General features: G+C 43.2%; 3 protein-coding genes across 3 annotated transcripts in view; all 3 read right to left on the bottom strand.

Moving 5' to 3' along the window:
* Positions 1-4,829, bottom strand: part of LOC306824895 (metabotropic glutamate receptor 8-like) — a 94,247-nt gene extending 89,418 nt beyond the window's left edge. Inside the window, exon 1 of the mRNA XM_079345303.1 lies at positions 4,196-4,829. The gene's annotated coding sequence lies outside the window, so the exon portion shown is untranslated. The remainder of the gene's footprint in view (positions 1-4,195) is intronic.
* A 1,574-nt stretch (positions 4,830-6,403) lies between these two features.
* LOC306825857 (E3 ubiquitin-protein ligase TRIM39-like) lies at positions 6,404-9,274 on the bottom strand (the record flags this gene model as incomplete). Its single annotated transcript, XM_079346811.1, has 2 exons — positions 9,197-9,274; positions 6,404-8,065 (listed from the first exon to the last, which is right to left on the bottom strand). Exon 2 carries the CDS (start codon positions 8,054-8,056, stop codon positions 6,404-6,406), a length of 1,653 nt encoding a protein of 550 aa, XP_079202937.1. The 5' UTR covers positions 8,057-8,065; positions 9,197-9,274.
* Positions 9,275-11,106: 1,832 nt separating this feature from the next.
* On the bottom strand, positions 11,107-20,622 carry LOC306825856 (uncharacterized protein; the record flags this gene model as incomplete). The annotated part of the gene is made up of 5 exons (XM_079346810.1): positions 11,107-12,523; positions 13,177-13,201; positions 13,335-13,488; positions 17,329-17,409; positions 18,991-20,622. The coding sequence occupies 5 exons, from the start codon at positions 20,620-20,622 to the stop codon at positions 11,107-11,109; spliced, it is 3,309 nt and encodes a 1,102-aa protein (XP_079202936.1).
* Positions 20,623-21,015: the final 393 nt, after the last annotated feature.

The following is a 21,015-nucleotide window of genomic DNA, read 5'->3' as shown; positions in this document are numbered from 1 at the left end:
TTTGTGATGTCATGAAGGGAACATCTCCAAACAGCCTGTTTGAGCACACATTTTCTGAAAAGTGGAGCAGGCAGAAGATGGAGAGGATGGACTTTTCTCATCATTGGAGGGTTTGTAGACAGACTAGAGACACATGTTAGAGTCAGAGGAACATGGTGGAGTGTATTTTGTCGGTGACCTTTAAGAGGTGACAATTAAAGTAAGTCAACAAAAACAATCAAGATATGAAAAATAAACCTTATCAATATTCAACAAAAAGCAAAAAGTGAATATTCTAAAGGGAGTTGAAGGAAGTTTCTCCAACCATCCATGTTCCTTTAACAAACACTTTTTTTTCCTCTTAAATGGCTCTTGGTTTTGCCATAATTACTTTCAGTGTATTTAAATGGAATAAAACAACTGTTAAATCTGGAGGTGACACCAAAGTTCAGAAGCTTGAAGGACTGGAGTGAATCACACTCTTTCAATACAAAGTGTCACAGAGTATCAAAGATGAAATGTCACAAGTTTGGTGACGTCGGTCGCTTAAAATGTCACCGGTGCTTCGAAAGTCATTTCATCCACAGAGCGGGACTCATCTCAGGAGGAGATGAGTCTGCATGCATACAGGGAGGAGGTCTAAAGGCCGCCAGCATGGTGCGCAGAGAACAATCTCATTCTCAACGCCTCCAAGACCAAAGAGCTGCTCATGCATCTCAGGAAAAACAAATCTGACATTCAGCCCATCAACATCAACGGGGGCAGTGCAGAGGGGGTTTTGGAGTTTCCTGGACAGGCACATTGATGAGTTACTGACCTGGAAAAACAAACAGCCGAGACTGTGTTTCCTGAGAACTTTCAGGAGAAATAACTCTGCAGAAGATCTGTTGGAGTCTTTTTATGCATGCTCCACAGAGTCCCCCCCCCCAAATAAAATCCTTGACTGCCCTCTTCTCGCCCTCGAGGACATTTACAGATTGCACAGCATCAGGAGAGTCCACAGCATTTTCAGGGACTCGTCCCACCCAGGACACAACCCTCTTGAACTGATAGGGTTCAAGGGCTCTCAAATCAAAAACTGTTTTTACCCCAGGGCCATCATGGCACCAAACGCTGCTCCAATGTGACTACCTTTTGACTGTATCTCTCGCCCTGAGCAACATCTCCTGAATGTGAAATACACTTTGAAATGTGACCTCAGTTATACGGCTTATACGGTTGTCTATTGTGAAGTATATTACACTCATTCCTTTTTTATGTATTCCTTCTGAAGTGAAGAATGGTGAAAGCAGCACGGTACTGGAGCGATGACAATAAAGATATACAATCCATACAGTAAATGAACGCCAAAAGACTTGAACACAAAAATGTTCCTGAAGCCACACCACACACACTTTCATTAATGTTTGACAATGAAAGGTTATTTAATTTCAATATATTGCATCAAAGTACAAAGATTTAAAAAGGTACATCTTAATAAGGAGGCTTTGTTCTGGCAGCTAAAGCCAGGATCTTCAGTAGGCAGAGCTCCTGCGATCTTCTGCGAGGTGATCTGGCCACCACCATCAACCGTGTCCTCCACATAACCACTATCCTCATTTACGCACGACCTGCTCCGACCTCCACCTCAATGGCGAGGACGTTTGGACGACACGAACACGAGGTACACAAGGAGAAATCCCTCCTGCATATCATCCCATATGCTCTTCTGTAAAACGACTCCAGATAACACTTGCGTAATGAATTGGTGCTATACAAATAATGATTGATTGAAAGATAGATAGATAGATAGATAGATAGATAGATAGATAGATAGATAGATAGATAGATAGATAGATAGATAGATAGATACTTTATTGATCCCGAGGGAAATTCAACAGGTATGTTTTAATTTAATAATGAACAGACTTCATGGACACATTAGACAAGAACGATAGATAACATGTAAGTTTAAACACAACCAGATGTCACCATGTTTGCAGATTAGAAGCTCAAATGAGCAATATGTAACTCTGACACCTAGTGTTTAAAATGGGTACTGCAGTCCAAATCCTAATCATTGAAGAAGGCTGTCTCTGAGTTATGACTGTCTACAATGAATGTGTATATTTTTGCGTATAAAAGTAGTTTAATATTTCCCCCCCGCGCACATCTCTCACACCAAACCGCACCCCCATCCTCGTCAATACCCTGGTCACCTCCCGTTTAGACTACTGTAACTGTCTCCTCTCCAGTCGACCTCTCAAGTTACTCCATAAACTCCAACTGGTCCAAAACTCAACAGCCCGGATCCTCACCAGAACCCACTTAACTGACCACCTCACTCCAGTCCTCCGACAGCTCCACTGGCTCCCCATCAAATACTGTATTGGCTTTAAAATTCTCCTCCTCACCTTCAAGGCTCTCCATAATCTCACACTACTGTACCTTTCTGATCTCCTTCATACCCATCCTCCCGGACCCTCTGTTCTGCCTCCTCCATGCTCCTCACCACACCTCCTACTCACCTATCGTCAACAGGGTCTTAAGCATTCAGCCATACAGCCCCCTGTCTCTGGACCTCTCTCCCACAATCCATCCATGACATCAACTCTTCAAATCTCAGCTCAAAAGAAATTTGTTTTTATTGTTCTGTAAGACCTTGAGTGTCATGAAAGGCGCCTCTTAATAAAATGTATTATTATTAGTATTGTTAATGAATAACATACTGTACTTACTGCTTATCTGTATGTCACATGAGTGGTTTTAGATCATGGTTTCTTGTAAATGTGCATGCAATACATGTGTGAAGCAATACGAGCAAACTAAAGAGCGCTAACATTAGCTTGCTAGCACAACAATACAGCTGGAGTTGTTTTGGTTTTGCTCTAGAGCAACATCGATCGACCTGTTTGTGTTTCTTGCTCCATGTTCGAGTCCTCCGTTAACAAAAAGATGCACTGTTCAGTAAAGATGGCGTCTTGTATCTTCGAACAGGAAGTGAACCACCTGGAAACATCATTAAACCTGACTGTTAAAGACGCTGATGCAGATGGCTCCTCTGATTGGTCCATTCAAATAGATCGCTGCTTCTGGATTGGATCTCTTTTTAAACCTCAGCTAACTAATGCCTGCTCTTTCTGCCACTTCACACACTTTTTATCTGTGTATTAAAGATCAGAGACCTTTGGTTTTTTATATTATTAGTAAAAAAGTAACGATTTGGCACATATTTGGTAGGAGCGCAAAACCAATTCAGGTAAGAGATTAGTCAAAACATTGATGTGTCTGTCTACCTTTGGCGTTGTAAAGCGTTTTACAGATGATGGTCTGATCCTTTACACTAACAGATGTAGTTTCCTCTCTCGCTATAGATCCTTGCTTGTGTCACACTCTGATGTTCATCACTTTGGATAAACATGTCGATAACCAGCAGAAAGAATGCAAATGTATGCAGTGTTGAATCCTCTTCATTGTGCAATTATAAGAAGTCTAAAATCAGATTTGGGATAATTAACCTTTTTTCCACGTTTCATAGCAAGTCGCTATTTTTTTTGTGTGCGTGATGCGCACTATAAGAGGGTGAATGGAAATGTGAATTTCGAGGCTCCAATATTATCAATATAACTCTTTTTTGTCCTGATTTTATCAGTATTTTTTTATCTCCATTTCTTTAGTAAGACCAATAGGATACTTTGGCACAGACGCGCGCGCGCACACGCACATACACACGCTCACACAGACACACACACACACCACCTCCTGCAAAAGCAACTGTTATCACCGCCTTGCGCGCACACATCAATTTTAAATGCGCGTGGGCATAACCGAGCCACGCGCTAAAAAATGAAATAACACGGTCTTACACGAAACACGCGTGGACTCAAAAACCTACAGTGCGCGCGATTGAGGAAGGCTAATTAATTCATACGAGCTCAAGTTGCATTCTAGAAGCAGAATGAGCTGAAAATCTTGAATGTGATCCGAAAGCAACTGAAACACAAAAGTCTGACTGTCTAATCATTGATTACCAGCCCGCAGATCAATCCAATAATTAGTTAATTGATTTGTCCGGTGGATTTACAGAGAGATAAGACAGTGAGAGTTTTCTCTTCCCATGAAGACAATGAAATAATTGATGAGTTATTGATAGTAGTCGGTGATAAGCTGTTTCATAAACGATTGTTTTCTAAACCTGATTTATGTTAATAATCAATGTTGTGATGCGTTCAGGTACCTTCTCTCTCTCCGCAGTTGGAGCAGGTGTTTCCTCTCTGTCGGTGTCACAGGTCAAGCAGATGTTTTCTGTCTCCAGCTGTTTGTCACATCACACATACATTTCCCTCCGCTGGGACTCGACCCGGCTCCACATCAGAATCCATCAACATTAAAAGATCTATTATATCCAAATCCACTTTTTCTGTTCGTGCAGCCACAGATCAGAGCTGTTTCTGATCCTCACAGAGACGCGGCAAATTCCTCCAAAGAGCAGCTCTATGACGCTCCGACTCACCTGCAGGAGTCTCTCCACTCTGAGACCAGTGTGTCAGACTGGTCACCACAGTAAAGGCATGTTCACGTCAGCGCCGAGTGTTTACACATCACAGAAGTCAGTGACGCGCTTTATTGGTTTCTCGCAGTCGCGTGCGCGGTAAGGTGCGGTGCGGTGCTGCGCAGCTGATCTGCGTCACGGTGATCACATAAGGTTCCCGCGTTCATCACACCAGGGGAGTCCAGCCTGAGAAGTGTCCGAGGAGCCCCTCAAGTTCTCCGGTCACAGAGCCGGTCTCAGGTCCGAGCAGCAGCAGCATGATCTGGGTCCTGATGGAGAGGAGAAAAGTGCGCTCAGACGAACACGTGAAACCACTGAGGAAGCGCGCGCTCGTGCAGTAACAGCTGAAGTTTAATCAGCTTCAATAAAGAGAGGGGGGGGGGGCATCTTAGAGTTGGAGCACCGGAGATGGAGACAGGACGCCACCCAGTGGACAAACAAAAAACTGTACACACAATCCGCAGCCGTGGTTCTTCGTTGTGGCTGCTTGAGATTCTTCCAAATATTTGTGGACACACACACACACACACACACACACACACACACACACACACACACACACACACACACAAAACACAATGGATATCACTGTCTGGACCTTTTCAACTCAGTTATGTTAAAAAAAACTTTATTTGATTGTGTGTGTGTGTGTGGGGGGGGGGGGGGGGGGGGGGGGGGGTTATGGTTAGGACCACAGTGCAGCTATACTAAATATTTAACAAAAAAACAGATTAGTATCACTCCTTCACAGTCTTGTTAGTGAGCTGTGCCTGTTCTATCATGTTTCCCTTCTCTTTAAAGCATTGGCAGAGGTGATGTGAAGCGTCCAAATAAAGCTTGTCTTGTATCGTCACCAAAAAAATAAACCACGAGCAGTTTATTGACGAGCCCCTGTGTTGTGATTTGAGTCAGCTGCTCATTAACACAAAGCAGCACACATCGGTTTGTCCACCTTCAGTACAAAAGCACCAGATGTTATTCTCTTTGCAAGGGCGGACACTGACATTTCTAGAGCAGAGAATTCAATATTCAACAAATGCAGTGAGGACAGTGAGCATGTACGATGCGGAGCGACATATAACGCTTGTGTGCTGTGAGGGCACGGTGTAACATGGGAGTACATGTACGTCAGTTTTCTTGTATGTAAAAATATTTCTTCTAAACTGGACCAGGTTACATGCAGGTCTTTCTTGTTTGCATGCATCCATTCCACACTGTGCCGCTGTGATCTGAGTGAGCTGGAACTTTCTTAGCTCCTGTTTCAAAGCATCAGACCAAACTGTTGGGATGTGATCAAGGTGAAATAAGACTAAAGATTGTGTCACTTGTTTTGATCGTGTTTTCTGTTTAGAAATAGGCAATCTTTCTATCAATAGAAACGCCTTTGCTCATTGTTGTAACAATATCCCCCCGTCTCATTTCTATATGTATAGAAATGAGATGCATATGATTAGTCAATCTGAATGTTGCTTGTATATTTGTTAAAAGCAGGGTGGGTACTTCGTCCAGATACAATTTTTACAAGTTTTTGGTTTAAAATTGTCTTCATGTCCTGACAGTAATTAAGATGCTATGTGCTCTGAAAAAAGGAACAAAGGAAATCCAAATCCATTATCTGTAGCTGCTGTAAGCCTGTAAAAACATCGACCAATGGATGACAGTCTGCTTTTTATAAACCAATCAAGCCTCTCTTCCCCCATGCATGCACAAGCCCAAACTCAAAGCATGGGCTGAAATCTGCTTCTGGACCAATAGCGCTAGTGCATGTAAGTGAGGGGCGTGGCTTTGGAGGGAGCACAGAGTAGAGTGGTAGGGGGAATATGGAGCACTGAGAGAATGGTACTTTTAAAATTATGACCGTTTTTCAAAATGTATCAACCCTGCCTTTAACAGCTAAGGCACATAGTATTTACCTTGACTGGGAGGAGAGATGGTCAGAGGAGCAGAGTTTTTACCACCTTTGTTAGGAAAGGGACTAAAGTATGGGTAGAGTTTCTCAGTGAAAGAGCAGCCACTGTAGGAGTAGATCAGAGCTGCAGCATCGACGTCATAAAAGGAGACCACACCCTCCTCATAATCCACAAACACCCCCACCTTCTCAGGAGCAGACTTCAGAGAGATAGTGACTGGTGGACCAGCACAACCTTTGTACTGATTTTCATTCCTCAACCATATCGCCCAGAAACCGTACCGAGGAGAGAGAGAGATTATTCCCTTTCTGTCGATTGACTCTCTGGCCACTCCTACACCCCACTCAGTCTTCCCTTTAACCTGAACCTCGAAGTAAAATCTGCCTGAAGAGAAACTCTGCTTTGATAAGACCATAGTATACTTAGTAAATCTAACTGGTGTGTCTGGGAGATTCTTTTCTTCATCTCCATGTTTAACTTGTTTTCCATCATCAGACAGGATGAGTTTAGGATATGCTGTATCAGGATCGAGGGTCACATCCACCTCATACTGCTGGACCCTCTTCAGCTCGTCCTCATAAAGCTCCTTGATCGGTTTACTGATCATGTCCTCCAGCTGGCTCACAGCTCTCACAACAGTCCCCTCATATGAAGGTGGATGGACTCTGACTCCAGTCCAGTCCTTGGTGGGTGGAGCAGCGTTCAGTGATGTGAAGTTTTGGAGGAGGTGGAGCTGGTCTTCAGAGCCTGAGAGCTGCTTCACCTCAGTGCTTCTCTTCTCCAGCTCAGAGATTTCCTGTTCCAGCTCTTTGATGAAGCCTTCAGCCTGTTTCTCCGTCTTCCTCTGCTTCTCTTTGATCGTGTCGAGGAGCTTGTTGAGGTTTCTCTGCACCGTCTCCATCAGAGCGGTGAAGACCCGAACACCTTCTGTGATCTCTCTGTCTGCTTTCTCATCACTGAGCTTCACTGAGTGTTTGATCTCCTGAATCTTCTGTCGTCTCTTCTGGATCATCTGCTGAATTTCAGCCTCTGTCTTCCCCAGCTTGGCCTTCTTTCCTTCATATTCCTCTTTCAGAGGAACAACATCATGTGTCTTGTGGTCTGTGACTGAGCACAGCATGCAGACACACATCTGGTCGTTCTTACAGAACAGCTCCAGCAGTTTGTTGTGCTTCTCACACATCCTGCCTTCCAGGTTCTCCACCGGGTCGATCAGCTGATGTCTCTTCAGACCTGAACTCGTCAGATGAGGCTCCAGGTGAGTCTCACAGTAAGAAACCAGACACACCAGGCAGGACTTCTGGGCCTTCAGTTTGGTTCCAGTGCAGACGTCACAGGGAACCTCTCCTGGTTTGGAAACTCGTTGCTCTGACCTGCTGCTGGCTTCCTGTTGAGCTGACTGTTTGTACTGAGCAGCCATCTCAGAGATGAAAGTATTGACCTTCAGTTTAGATCGGCTGTAAAAAACCTCTTTACAGTTCGGACACTTGTACGGGGCGTTACTATTCCAATGTGTAGTGATGCAGGCTTTACAGAAGTTGTGTCCACATGGAGTGCTGACTGGATCAGTGAACACATCCAGACAGATGGAGCACAGGAACTGATCTTCAGTCAGCAGACAGCTGGCAGCAGACATGTCTCCGCTCTGAGGACATAAAGTGTTGAGAAATTTGACTTTTTTCTACAATCATCATCAATCATTTCATAAATGGAGGCAGAGTATGACAAGTGCAGAATATAGGAAATTATCCTAAATCCAGTTATTACATCATACAGGTCACAAACGTTACTCAGGAAATAGACCAGTGTAACACGATTGTGTCTGAGCTCAACACAAACATTGACTCGTCTCCTAATATGAACCTAAACCTGTTTAAAGTTGTGACGTAACTACAGCCAGCTCCTTGTTTCTAGTGTTGATTCTAATCAGAGAGTTTAGAAGAACAAGCTTCGACTCTTCTTTTCAACCTGCAGAGAGATCGTTCAAATGTGACAGCTGTCATGTTTGACTCTGTTAACAGAGACTCTGGACTGCAGAGAGTTTCAACCATCATAACTGTTTGATGATCACATGTCCTTGTATGGTCTCTTTTTTGACTTCCTTCTGTTAGTAAACTCTCTATCTTTCTTTCCCCCCTCTCTCTCTCTCTCTCTCTCTCTCTCTCTCTCTCTCTCTCTCTCTCTCTCTCTCTCTCTCTCTCTCTCTCTCTCGCTGGAACTATCAGAGTACAATACAATATACATTACTGTACGAATCAGAATCAGCTGTCTATCATATCAGCTACACTCCTTATTGTGAAAAATTGTCATCTATATTAGTTTGAAAATAGAAAAAGGCTGATCAAGACATCTACTAATCAGTCTGGAAACATGTTAATGTTTACTTCTGCTGTAGAAACATGCTTTTTTGATGGGTCTGTGATTTCTGGTGTTCCTGGAGCCAGACTCAAGTAGACTCTCGATGGACTGCAGGATTTCATACTTTAATATCCCCTTCATTTTTCAACACCAGAGGTTGCTGTTGGGTCAATATTGGTCTCTCAGTCAACCTGTTAACTTATTTTTAGTTAACTCCAGAAACAGGTCAGGACAAGTCTGCAAGTTAGCTTAAGCTAAGGCTAGCTGTGGCTGAATCTTAACTAGGTGGGATGTGGTCGCTACCTCATGTTTAACTTGTGTTCTGTTTCTAATTCAACATGAAGACAGCTCTAATATGACATGTCTGTAGCATTATATCTGAGTGTACAGTAAAACAGATGTAAAAAGGAGTACTCACCAGAGTGTAACTTCCTGTTGTTTAGTTGAATTTTTCTTTCAAGAGAGACCGAGAGACTCTTCTGGACTGCAGCTCGGCTGTGGCTCAGAAATGCTTTCACTTTGATTAAAGTAATGGTGCATTACAGCATTGCCTCTGTCATCGTTTCTCCTCCTCTCAGTGTAGCTCTGTAAGGGAGGGTTCAATGATTCTGCAAAAAAATGTTTATCGTTTTGGTACAAGATGACAAAGGCTGCAGTTTCTCACAAACTCCACATAAGGGCGTCCATACCTCAAACCATTGAAAACACTGTTTGGTTCATATTACAGATTGTACAAGAAGTTGACTTAGCCACAGTAACGTCATTCATTGGTTAATGGACTACTTTTCTAAAGCCTGGATTTCAGTGGTTTTGACGTCACCACCTTGTCTTTTTTGGTCCAACAAGTTATCACAAGGCTAAGTTAGTTGAACTTTTCAGTCATTTGTCTCTTAATATCATTGTTATCGAACTTTCTCCACTTCGCAAAAATTGCTTCTCAACAGAAACATTGTTTGCGAATAAAATCTTTGGTGTCAAACTTTATATCCCATTTGGACAAAGTCTGATCTCATATTTGTTCTGAACTTGTCCTTTACGTGTAAGTTGTGTTTACTGATGAAAAATCTCATTCTGCCCAGTTTGAATGTATGTTTCTGTATCTTATTTTCCACACTTTTTTGTACTCTGTTCTTCTTATTCATTGTCGGTGGAGATTCTAGAGTCCATTGGGACTACTGGCAAAAATCCTTTGGGTAGCCCTCCAACCATCTTTCAGCAGGGCAATGAGAGTGAATGCTGTCAGATGGGGCCCTCTTAAGGGGGTGTCCTACTGTCATTGCAAAATTTACTCACTTTTGTTTAAGCCCTGTTTCCACCGAGTGGTTCGTCTCGGTACGGTGCGCATTTTGCGATGTTTCCGACTAATCCCGGGAAAGTTTCCCAAATAACCGATCCGTACCGTCCCACTTTTTGGGACCCATCGGTGGGAGTGCCAAGAATATCGAGCCGACCCCAAAAGGTGAAGCTAAATAATGCAGTCCGCTGATTGGTCGAAAGAATCGCCACTTCCTCTGCCGTGTTTAAACCATTGAGTGTAAAACACAGGCGATAAAGAGTCCCATGCCAGTGGCAGAGTAGATGAATTGCTGGATGTCTTTCATTGTTGGTTTTGTTTGTGTAACGTTTTTCTCCTTTGTTGAATTTATTAGTTAGTGGTTAGCTGTTAGCTCTTATCATGTGATGCTATTACGTAGCGGCTATCGGAATCCAGCTTACACGCCGCCTACCAAATAGGGCACGGGTGGCTGTGGAAACACAAATGGGATCGGCTTAAATGAACCAAACCATACCAAACTGTACTGATCCATACCGGACTGCTGTGTGGAAATGGGGCTTTAGACTTCCGGGGGCGCCCTACTGGCCTGGGAGTAAGGGGTCAATTAGCAGTTGATTGCCCAAGCAGCTCCTCTGCTCAGTGTTAAGAGGGAATTTACGATTTACCTCATTCTGATCAAGTTTCTTACCTTCCTTCCTGCTGAACATTAAAAAAACTTCAGGTTAAAGAAACTTCAGCATTGCATTCACCATTACATTTATCTTTCTTAGTCTACGGACCATCAGCTGCTCAGAACAAGTCGTCCCTAAAATTAGACTTCTTTTCTTGCACCTACCTATATGTGGTGAAAAGAGCTGATGGAGTTCTTCATCACATGATTTGATCCTAACCATCATCACCTGTTGTTGTAGTTTCATTTGGATAGAGAGCGAAACATCATCAGACACACGAAAGAAACTTTACACACTTTTATTGAACAACACAAGAGAAAAGTAAACACTTTTTTTCCTTCATTATCTCTGACATGTAACTGAAGAAACTCAATGGTTGATCTATTCAGTTAGATTGACAGGAGAGATGATCAGAGGGGCAGAGTTTTTACCACCATAGCTAGGAAAGGGACAAAAGTATGGGTAGAGTTTCTCAGTGAAGGAACAGCCAGTGAAGGAGTAGATCAGAGCTCCAGCATCAACGTCATAAAAGGAGACCAGACCCTCCTCATAATCCACAAACACCCCCACCTTCTCAGGAGCAGACTTTAGAAAGAGACGGACTGGTGGACCAACACCAGCTTTGTACTCATTTTCATTCCTCAAACATATCGTCCACAAACCGTACTGAGGAGACAGAGTGATTTCTCCCTTCCTATCGATCGACTCTCTGGCCACCCCTACATTCCAGTCAGTCTTCCCTTTAACCTGAACCTCAAAGTAAAATCTGCCTGAAGAGAAACTCTGCTTTGATAAGACAATACTATACTTAGTAAATCTAACTGGAGTGTCTGGGAGATTCTTCTTTTCATTACCATATTTAACTTGTCTTCCATCATCAGACAGGATGAGATAGGGATTTGCTGCATCAGGATTAAGTTTCAGATCCACCTCATACTGCTGGACCCTCTTTACCTCTACCTTATAGAGCCGCTTCATCTGTGCACTGAGAATCTCCTCCAGCTGGCTCACAGCTCTCACCACAGTCCCCTTATATGAAGGTGGATGGACTCTGACTCCAGTCCAGTCCTTGGTGGGTGGAGCAGCATCCTGAGATGTGAAGTTTTGGAGGAGGTGGAGCTGGTCTCTAGAGCCTGAGAGCTGCTTCACCTCAGTGCTTCTCTTCTCCAGCTGAGAGATTTCCTGTTCCAGCTCTTTGATGAAGCCTTCAGCCTGTTTCTCCGTCTTCCTCTGCTTCTCTTTGATCGTGTCGAGGAGCTTGTTGAGGTTTCTCTGCACCGTCTCCACCAGAGCGGTGAAGACCCGAACACCTTCTGTGATCTCTCTCTCTGCATTCTTATCATTGAGCTCCACTGAGTGTTTGAGCTCCTGAATCTTCTGTCGTCTCTTCTGGATCATCTGTTGAATTTCAGCCTCTGTCTTCCCCAGCTTGGCCTTCTTTCCTTTATATTCTTCTTTCAGAGGAACTACATCATGTCTCTTGTGGTCTTCAATTGAGCACAGCATGCAGACACACATCTGGTCGTTCTTACAGAACAGCTCCAGCAGTTTGTCGTGCTTCTCACACATCCTTGCTTCCAGGTTCTCTATGGGGGCAATCAGCTGATGTCTCTTCAGACCTGACATGGTCAGATGAGGCTCCAGGTGAATCTCACAGTAGGAAACTAAACACACCAGGCAGGACTTCTGGGCCTTCAGTTTGGTTCCAGTGCAGACATCACAGGGGACTTTTCCTGGTTTGCTGCTAGATTTCTGTTGAGCTGACTGTCTGAGCCGAGCAGCCATCCCAGATATGATACTGAAAAAGATAATGAAAGCAAACATGAAGTTAAATCTGCATTGACCAATAATCTCATGTTTTACAACATTAGCAGTCAGGGTCTTATGTGTGCTGGGAGTGATGGAAAGTTTTGAGTAAATACAGAAATTCAGTATATAAGTTGGTGCTTGGCCAAAATTAACATGTGCACAATTTTAGCTCTGTAGGTGGTGTAGTTCCTGAGATACAGTACTCCAATGAGTCCCACCCCAACTAGCTAATGACTGGCTTCCCAGAGCAACGATATCAGTCTGAGATGTTTCAGAATTTGCGACCAGAGTGGTTAAATAAACACCAAACAAACTCTGAAAAGATGCTTGCCTTTGCAGAACCCACACACGCCAATTTCACTCTCAGCTCATTGGGAAATATGCTCTGCAATAAGATAAACAGATTCACGTAGTATGTTATCGAGCCACTAGTGACGGTAGCAGCTAGCGGGGCTAACTTATTTCAATGATCAACTCATCGGCACTCAACCTCAAACCCCCCCTACTGATCACCACCTAGTGGTGAGCTGAATCAAATGGCAGAGAAGGCTGCCGGATAGACCAGCCAAACCCAGACGTGTTTTGCAGGTGAACTGGGAATGTCTGGTGGAGGTCCCAGTCTGTGAAGTCTTCAAGTCTTACCTCCAGAAGAACTTCTCTTTCATCCCTAGGGATGGGGACATGAAATCTGAGTGGTCCATGTTCAAAGCTACCATTTTGGAAGTGGCTTCTAGGAGTTGCAGTCATAAGACCATCAGCGCCTGTTGGGCAGCAACCTAAGAACCTGCTGGTGGACCCACTTTTGGACCTGGTGAGCCTAGGGGTCTCTGGAAGTAGCTGACAGGTATTAGGTGGCTCGGAAGGCTGTGTCTTCAGTGTTTGGAATACTTTGAGGAACTCCTGAACTTCAGAGGATGAGTTGACTAGACTCATCCTCTGAAGAGGAGGCAGAGTCTGAAGATCCAGGGGAAGCCTTACCATTAACCTTGGCAGAGGTTACTGAGGCAGTTAGAAAGCTACTCAGTGTCAGTGCATTAGGTTTGGATGAGATTCGCGCAAAGAGGCTAATGTCCGGGGCCGGGGGGCAGCAGTCTTAGTAGAGAAGCCCAGACTTCCCTCGCCCTAGACACTTCCTCCTAGGCTTTTCCAGGCCAGCAGAGAGACATAGTCGCTTCAGCATGTCCTAGCTCTACATTGAGGCCTCCTCCCAAAGGGACATGTCCGGAACACCTCAGTAGGGAGGCGTCCAGGGAGGCATCCAGAACAAATGCCAGGAGCCACCACAGCTAACTTCTCTTGATGTGGAGGAGTAGCGGCTCTAACCCAAGCTCCTCCCATGTGGCCAAGCTCCTCACCCTATCTCTAAGGGTGCGCCCAGCCACCCTGCGGAGGAAGCCCATTTCAGCCGCTTGTATCTGGGCTCTCATTCTTTGGGTCATGAACCAAAGCTCATGACCATAGGTGAGGGAAGAAACAAAGATCGACCGGTAACTCGAGAGCCTAGCCTTTCGGCTTAGCTCCTTCTTCACCACGACGGACTGATACAGCGGCTGCATGACTGAGGACGCCACACCAATCCATCTGTTGATCTCACGCTCAATCCTCCCCCCACTCGTGAGCAAGACCCCGAAACACGGTGTACATATGACTCCAACAACGGCACAGACAGTGGGACTCGCCTGTTGCACTTATTGTAGACAGTTATGACACTCAAAGAGATATTTCTGAGGATATACCCCCTTTTCAAACAGTCCCATGTGGTCTGAATGAAACATCTGTGCTGTGATTTGGTCAGAATACAACATGAATCAAGCACCAGATGAGATTTGAGACCCTGTAATAACACTCATGCTATATGAAAGCTATTTGTAGCTTTGTCATGTGTTTTCTAAAGACGATTTAAACCCTCCTTTGTAGGGACACTGAGAGGAGGAGCAACACTGAAACTTCAGCATCACATCATCAGAAATGAAAGTTAAAGTTCATTTGAGCCACAGCAGAGCTGCAGTCTAGAAGAGTCTCTCCGTCTCTCTCCAAAGACAAATCCAACCCGACTCATCAAGTCTTTCTCAACTAAACTGCAGATTTTCAATTTAACACCAGTGAGTACTGTTTCTTTTTACAACATGTGTTTGACTATTCATTCACTTATCATATCATAGAAATGTGTCTTTTAAATAAAAACATACACACCCGACATTTTCTTCTGAGTAATAATCAGGAATTAAAATACCAAACTAAAGTGATCGTGTTGTTAATACCCTACAACTGAAGGCAATCACAGCTCGCCTCAGGGATTTACCTTCTCTCTCAGTCTCCCACTTGTTAGGATGTTTTTAGTCAGTGTCCATCAGACAGAAAACAGTCGAGGAGAATCAGGGTTGGTGACATAACTTCATATGAAAGTTGTTGTTTTTATGGTCAGGCATTCACCTCAGTCCTGCAAAACAAGTGCAGTCCATGGCGGACTAAACCATTATTCACAGGGTCCCATGAAATGCCCTTTAAAAAGCAAGTTGAAGAATTTGTGTTCTTTTACTTTTTCATAAAAGCCTTTGTGGTTAGTTATTATGTTTCTATAATCCTCAGACACAAAAGTAATCAGAAGAAAGGCTTATTCATCTATAAGTCATGTCACAGGGTCTCCTCCCCCCCCCCTCCTGCTGCACTACATGGACTGTTCTGTTAAGCACAGTGTGTTTGAGGAGATCATTGATGCAGCTAACAGAGAGAAGGTAGTAATTTAGAAACAAGTAATAATGATGTGCAGCTTATAAAAAAGATTTATTTTTTTTCCGACAAAAATAGGATGCTGGCCCTGAGTCCTGTGACGTTGTTAAGAAAGGTTTATAGATTCCTGCAAGTGGAGATAAAGAAACAGAGGAAAAGAGAAAGACTGAGAAGGTGCAGGAAAATACACAGACAGTAACAGAAGAAGGAAAGAAAAATTTAAAGTTATTCAGTGGTTTCACTTCAGCTATTTCAGCCTGAAAAAGAAGCCACATTTTTTGGGATAAGCAGGAATTAAGTTTGCAGAAATAACAACATCCTTGTGCAGATTTGTTAGAAAGTAAAAGTCAAGCTTTAGGAGGAGAAGAAAACAACTTTTAAATTGCTTGTTTGATCGTTTATGGTGCGTTCATGAACGCAGGAAATCTAAACTCTCATCGTCTTGAGGGACAGAAACAGAGGAGAAAGAAAATAATATGATGAATAGAAAAGACAAGCAAAGGGACAGACTGACTGATATGTTTATTAAAAAAAGAGGACACAACAATAAATGACAAAAAGCAACAAACAATATGAGCATTAATCTGAACAAGGATAACTTTATTGATCTCCAAATGGGGAAATGTGGGTCTTACAGCAGCTCCAAAAAAAAAACCAGGAGAAAGAAAAGTAAGTTTTCAAAGTGAGGGTCCCAACTCACAACAGGGTTTTTTTTGTTGTTGTTTCTTAGATCATATTAATCACTACATATCCAAATAAATGTTTTCTTATTTATGCCAGTCTTTCAAATTAAAAATTCAGCAGACACCTCTCCAACCAATCAGAACACAGCAGTGGTTATGAGTCACACTAATTTATCAGAAAGTCGCTAAAACTTGCTACATACAAAGCTACAAATAGTTTCATACAGCATGAGTGTTTTCTTATAGTTTATTGTAAGTAACTGTACAAAGTAAATATACAGCAGCAGAAAAACACAATCAGTGCGACACACAGATGTATGAATATGAATGCATAATCTGTAGGTTATGGGGAGGGGGGTTGTGATTTCTACTGTCAGAAGCATTTTCATCTTAAGTTGTGAACATAGCAGAACTTGTAAGTCACGTTTCTACAGGCTGTAGTTGTACACACAAAAAAAAACAGTCAAAGATAGAGAGATGATGCTTGAGGGTTTTATTGCATGGCCATGTGGAACAATCATTGCATTTCACTGCCCACCTGCATGACAATGTGACACATTCAAAACGTTGATTAATTGTTGTTGTCTTCGTTACAGGTGGGAAATTAAAGTTGCCCCAGGATTTGTGCCGTTGCACAGATTCTCCCTGAGAAACACCAGCTTCTTCCTCCAGGCGTCTTCCTGAGCTCGAGAATGTGCCACCATCTCCCCGCCCCACAGAGCCACCACTGCAAAGACAACAAAGACAATCAGTCATTATTTGTCTCTGTCACTTCAGCAAAACAGTCTGAGGATGAACCCACTCTTCTGACGAGAGTCGACTGTTACGAAGTTGGTGGCTCGAAAGTGTGGCGAGTACAGAGGTTCAATCAGGTGTCCGGCGTTTGGGTACGACAGGACAGTCAGCTATTCCCTTCTCGCTCCATCGTCTCCTTGATCTGAAAGAACAGAGAGGAAAAAGTCCAACTTTATAATTGAGAGAGGCTTTAAGGACACTCCCTTTATAGCTGAATCACCGTGTCCCAAAATGTCCTTGCACTGCTGCCTCTTCTCACAGCTCGTCATGTGTGTGCAGTGTTTTCAGCTTCACTAACTTCAGCACATGCTGATCGGGTATTAACTCGAAGGAAGGGGTTTCCTTATACAAGCGCATGGACTCACAGGCAGGATTGTTGTATTGCTAAAAATGATGGTATCTCAAATTTTCTGTGTTATTGGCCAACATTTTTGCTCATTTTGATCAAGTTCTTCAACACTGTTTTTTCACTTCGTACTAACTCTACTGTCAATGCTCAGTGAGAGAGAAGTATGCAGCAAGAAGGAAGTTGTTGGAAGACGCTCGGATAAGAAAACTATTTAAGTTATAATAACAAATAACTCACATCCTTTGTGGACTCAGGGGCGGGCCAGTTCTGATCGTCCTCTCCGACAACCAGCATCACAGGACACTTCAGACGGCCAACCTGCAGAGAGAGAAACAGGAGCAACATATCAGCTTTATCAGCAGCTACAGCTTTAGATATTAATGCACCACCTGTGGCTGTATGAGACACTACTCATAGCTCAAAGGGATTTTTAAATACTGTACATACTTAAGTTATTAGCAAATACCTCAACTGCAAGTACCAGGCCTTGTTTAAAAAATAGTATTTTCACAGTATGGCAGGTAGAGTTTAAGCTATTATAGCACATTTTACACTAATGTGCAGTGTAATAGAGGCCTACAACAACTTTTTATATAATCTAAAAATATATTGTGCTGAAATACTTAATGTTAAATACTTAATCTTATGTGTGTCAAATAGGTATTTCAGTTGTCAGTTGTAGGTAATAAAAAAGAGAAATGATTATCTGAAAATTAGTGGAGTATAGGTTCTTCAGGTGTGTCACAGTCAACGGACAAAAGATGGCGCCATCGAGTCACTGAAAACTCAAAACTCCACTTTCTGCCAGTTGAAACGTCTTCAGGAGACGTTGGTTTTGAAAAATTGTCTGATGACCACTTCTTCTTCTTCTTCTTCGTGTTTTTTGGTTGATTGCAATTACTATTTAAAGGTGCGGTATACACACATCAGTCCTAAAACTTGTGTCATGGTATTAATGAAGACATCAGCTGTTTCTTTTTTGGTTTGATTCAGATGGAGAGCAAAACATCAAAAACACAAAATAAACTTTGCACACTTTTATTTAACAACAGATGAGTAAAATGAGTTGTGCCAATATTCAGCACCCCTTACAGGTCCAATCTACAAAATATATTTTACGTGACCTTACTCTGTGACCAGACAGCAATCTTTATTTCCATAAATTTAAAAACAACCTTGGCTGAGCAAAGTGCTGTATAAGCAAAGAAGCACACTATAAAAACAAGAAAAGTGAAACACAATAAAAACACATGACATGAAGGAAACATGCTGTGTTGAAGTGCTGGCTTCTCTGACTACAGTTTGACGAGGTCTCACAATATCCCACTAGTTGTGTTGGAGCTTTACGTACACAGATATGAAACTACGCACATTCTTTCAGCACATCAGCGTCACATTGTCATCAAATATCAGGAGCCTGACAAGACCCTGAAAGAAACTGGAGCTTTTCTGGAGAGAGAGCCACGCTGACTCTGAGGACATTGTCTCTTTTGTGGAAATGTCTTTGAGGATTCTCCTGTCATGGTTTGATCTCAGGTGGACGGCTGCTCTTCTGATTACAACCTTTCAGAATAAACATTTTAACCATGGCCTCATTTAAAGAGATTTCTGTAAAATAAAGACTTTATTTTCCTGCATTTACAACTTTATTCTTGTTCATTTACAACTTTAATCATTTTAGAAAAACAAATCTTTAATGTGGCCCTGTTAATATACATGGTACAAAGTCCTTCATGATGATTCTGGCTGCATATTGTTTGTTTGTTTGTTTGTTAACAGCTGAGCCAAAGTGTTGTAGAAAAATCTCTCTTCTTAACAAAGATCCTTTTTATTGACCAGAACAGTCTGACATTATCTCTGACATGAAACTGATCAAACTCAATGGTTGATCTATTCAGTTTGATTGACAGGAGAGATGATCAGAGGAGCAGAGTTTTTACCACCATAGTTAAGAGAGGGCTCAAAGTATGGGTAGAGTTTCTCAGTGAAGGAGCAGCCAGTGAAGGAGTAGATCAGAGCTGCAGCATCGACGTCATAAAAGGAGACCAGACCCTCCTCATAATCCACAAACACCCCCACCTTCTCAGGAGCAGACTTCAGAGAGAGACGGACTGGTGGGTCAGCAAGAGCTTTGTATTCATTTTCATTCCTCAACCATATCGTCCACAAACCGTACTGAGGAGACAGAGTGATTTCTCCCTTCCTTTTGATCGACTCTTTGGCCACTCCTACAGACCACTCAGTCTTCCCTTTAACCTGAACCTCGAAGTAAAATCTGCCTGAAGAGAAACTCTGCTTTGATAAGACAATGCTATACTTAGTAAATCTAACTGGAGTATCTGGGAGATTCTTGTATTTATCAACATTTTTAACTTGTTTTCCATCATCAGACAGGATGAGACTGGGATGTGCTGTATCAGAATCGAGTGTCACATCCACCTCATACTGCTGGACTCTCTTCAGCTCCTCCTCATAAAGCTCCTTGATCGGTTTACTGATCGTCTCCTCCAGCTGGCTCATAGCTCTCACCACAGTCCCATCATATGAAGGTGGATGGACTCTGACTCCAGTCCAGTCCTTGGTGGGTGGAGCAGCGTTCAGGGATCTGAAGTTTTGGAGGAGGTGGAGCTGGTCTTCAGAGCCTGAGAGCTGCTTCACCTCAGTGCTTCTCTTCTCCAGCTCAGAGATTTCCTGTTCCAGCTCTTTGATGAAGCCTTCAGCCTGTTTCTCCGTCTTCCTCTGCTTCTCTTTGATCGTGTCGATGAGCTCGGCCTGGCTTCTCTCAACAGATTCTTTCAGAGCGGTGAAGACCTGAACACCTTCTGAGATCTCTCTGTCTGCCTTCTCATCACTGAGCTCCACTGAGTGTTTGATCTCCTGAATCTTCTGTCGTCTCTTCTGGATCATCTGCTGAATGTCAGCCTCTGTCTTCCCCAGCTCGACCTTCTTTCCTTCATATTCTTCTTTCAGAGGAACAACATCATGTGTCTTGTGGTCTGTGACTGAGCACAGCATGCAGACACACGTCTGGTCATTCTTACAGAACAGCTCCAGCAGTTTGTCGTGCTTCTCACACATCCTGCCTTCCAGGTTCTCCACGGGGTCGATCAGCTGATGTCTCTTCAGACCTGAACTCGTCAGATGAGGCTCCAGGTGAGTCTCACAGTAAGAAACCAGACACACCAGGCAGGACTTCTGGGCCTTCAGTTTGGTTCCAGTGCAGAGATCACAGGGAACTTCTCCTGGTTTGGACAATTGTTTCTCTGAGGTGCTGCTGGCTTTCTGTTGAGTTGAATGTTTGTACTGAGCAGCCATCTCAGAGATAAAAGTATTGACCTTCAGTTTAGGTCGTCTGTAAAAAACCTCATTACAGTTACAACACTTGTACCGGCCGATAATATTCCAGTGGTCAGTGATGCAGGCTTTACAGAAGTTGTGTCCACATGGTATGGTGACTGGATCAGTGAACACATGCCGACAGATGGAGCACAGGAACTGATCTTCAGTCAGCAGACAGCTGGCAGCAGCCATGTCTATAAGTTTTTATTTGCTTAAAAGCAGAGAGTCAGCCTGGTCTGTTTTCAGTTGGCATGGTTCCTTGAACATGAACAAGCAGAAACCACAAACTGGTGGCATGAAACGCTGAAAAACCAGACCGACTGGTGTTTGTTGGCAGAGTACTTCGGAGCTATGCTGACACACCTACCCACAAGTATGAAGCGTTCTTGATGGTGACGTTTTGATGCAGAAGTAGCCTATACTGGTAATACAGGCTTCATCAGACATCACCTAGCAGACAAGAAGTGAGAGGACATTTAAATGCCACAGAAACACAACACTACACTTGTTATGCAGGACTGAGGTGAATGCCTGACTATAAAAACAACAACTTTCATATGAAGTTATGTCACCAACCCTGATTCT

The sequence above is a fragment of the Symphodus melops genome (assembly GCF_947650265.1).
Source record: "Symphodus melops genome assembly, chromosome: 6".
Lineage (NCBI taxonomy): Eukaryota > Metazoa > Chordata > Actinopteri > Labriformes > Labridae > Symphodus > Symphodus melops.
The sequence above is the reverse complement of the archived record's forward strand: the minus strand, read 5'-3'. Positions and strand labels throughout refer to the sequence as shown.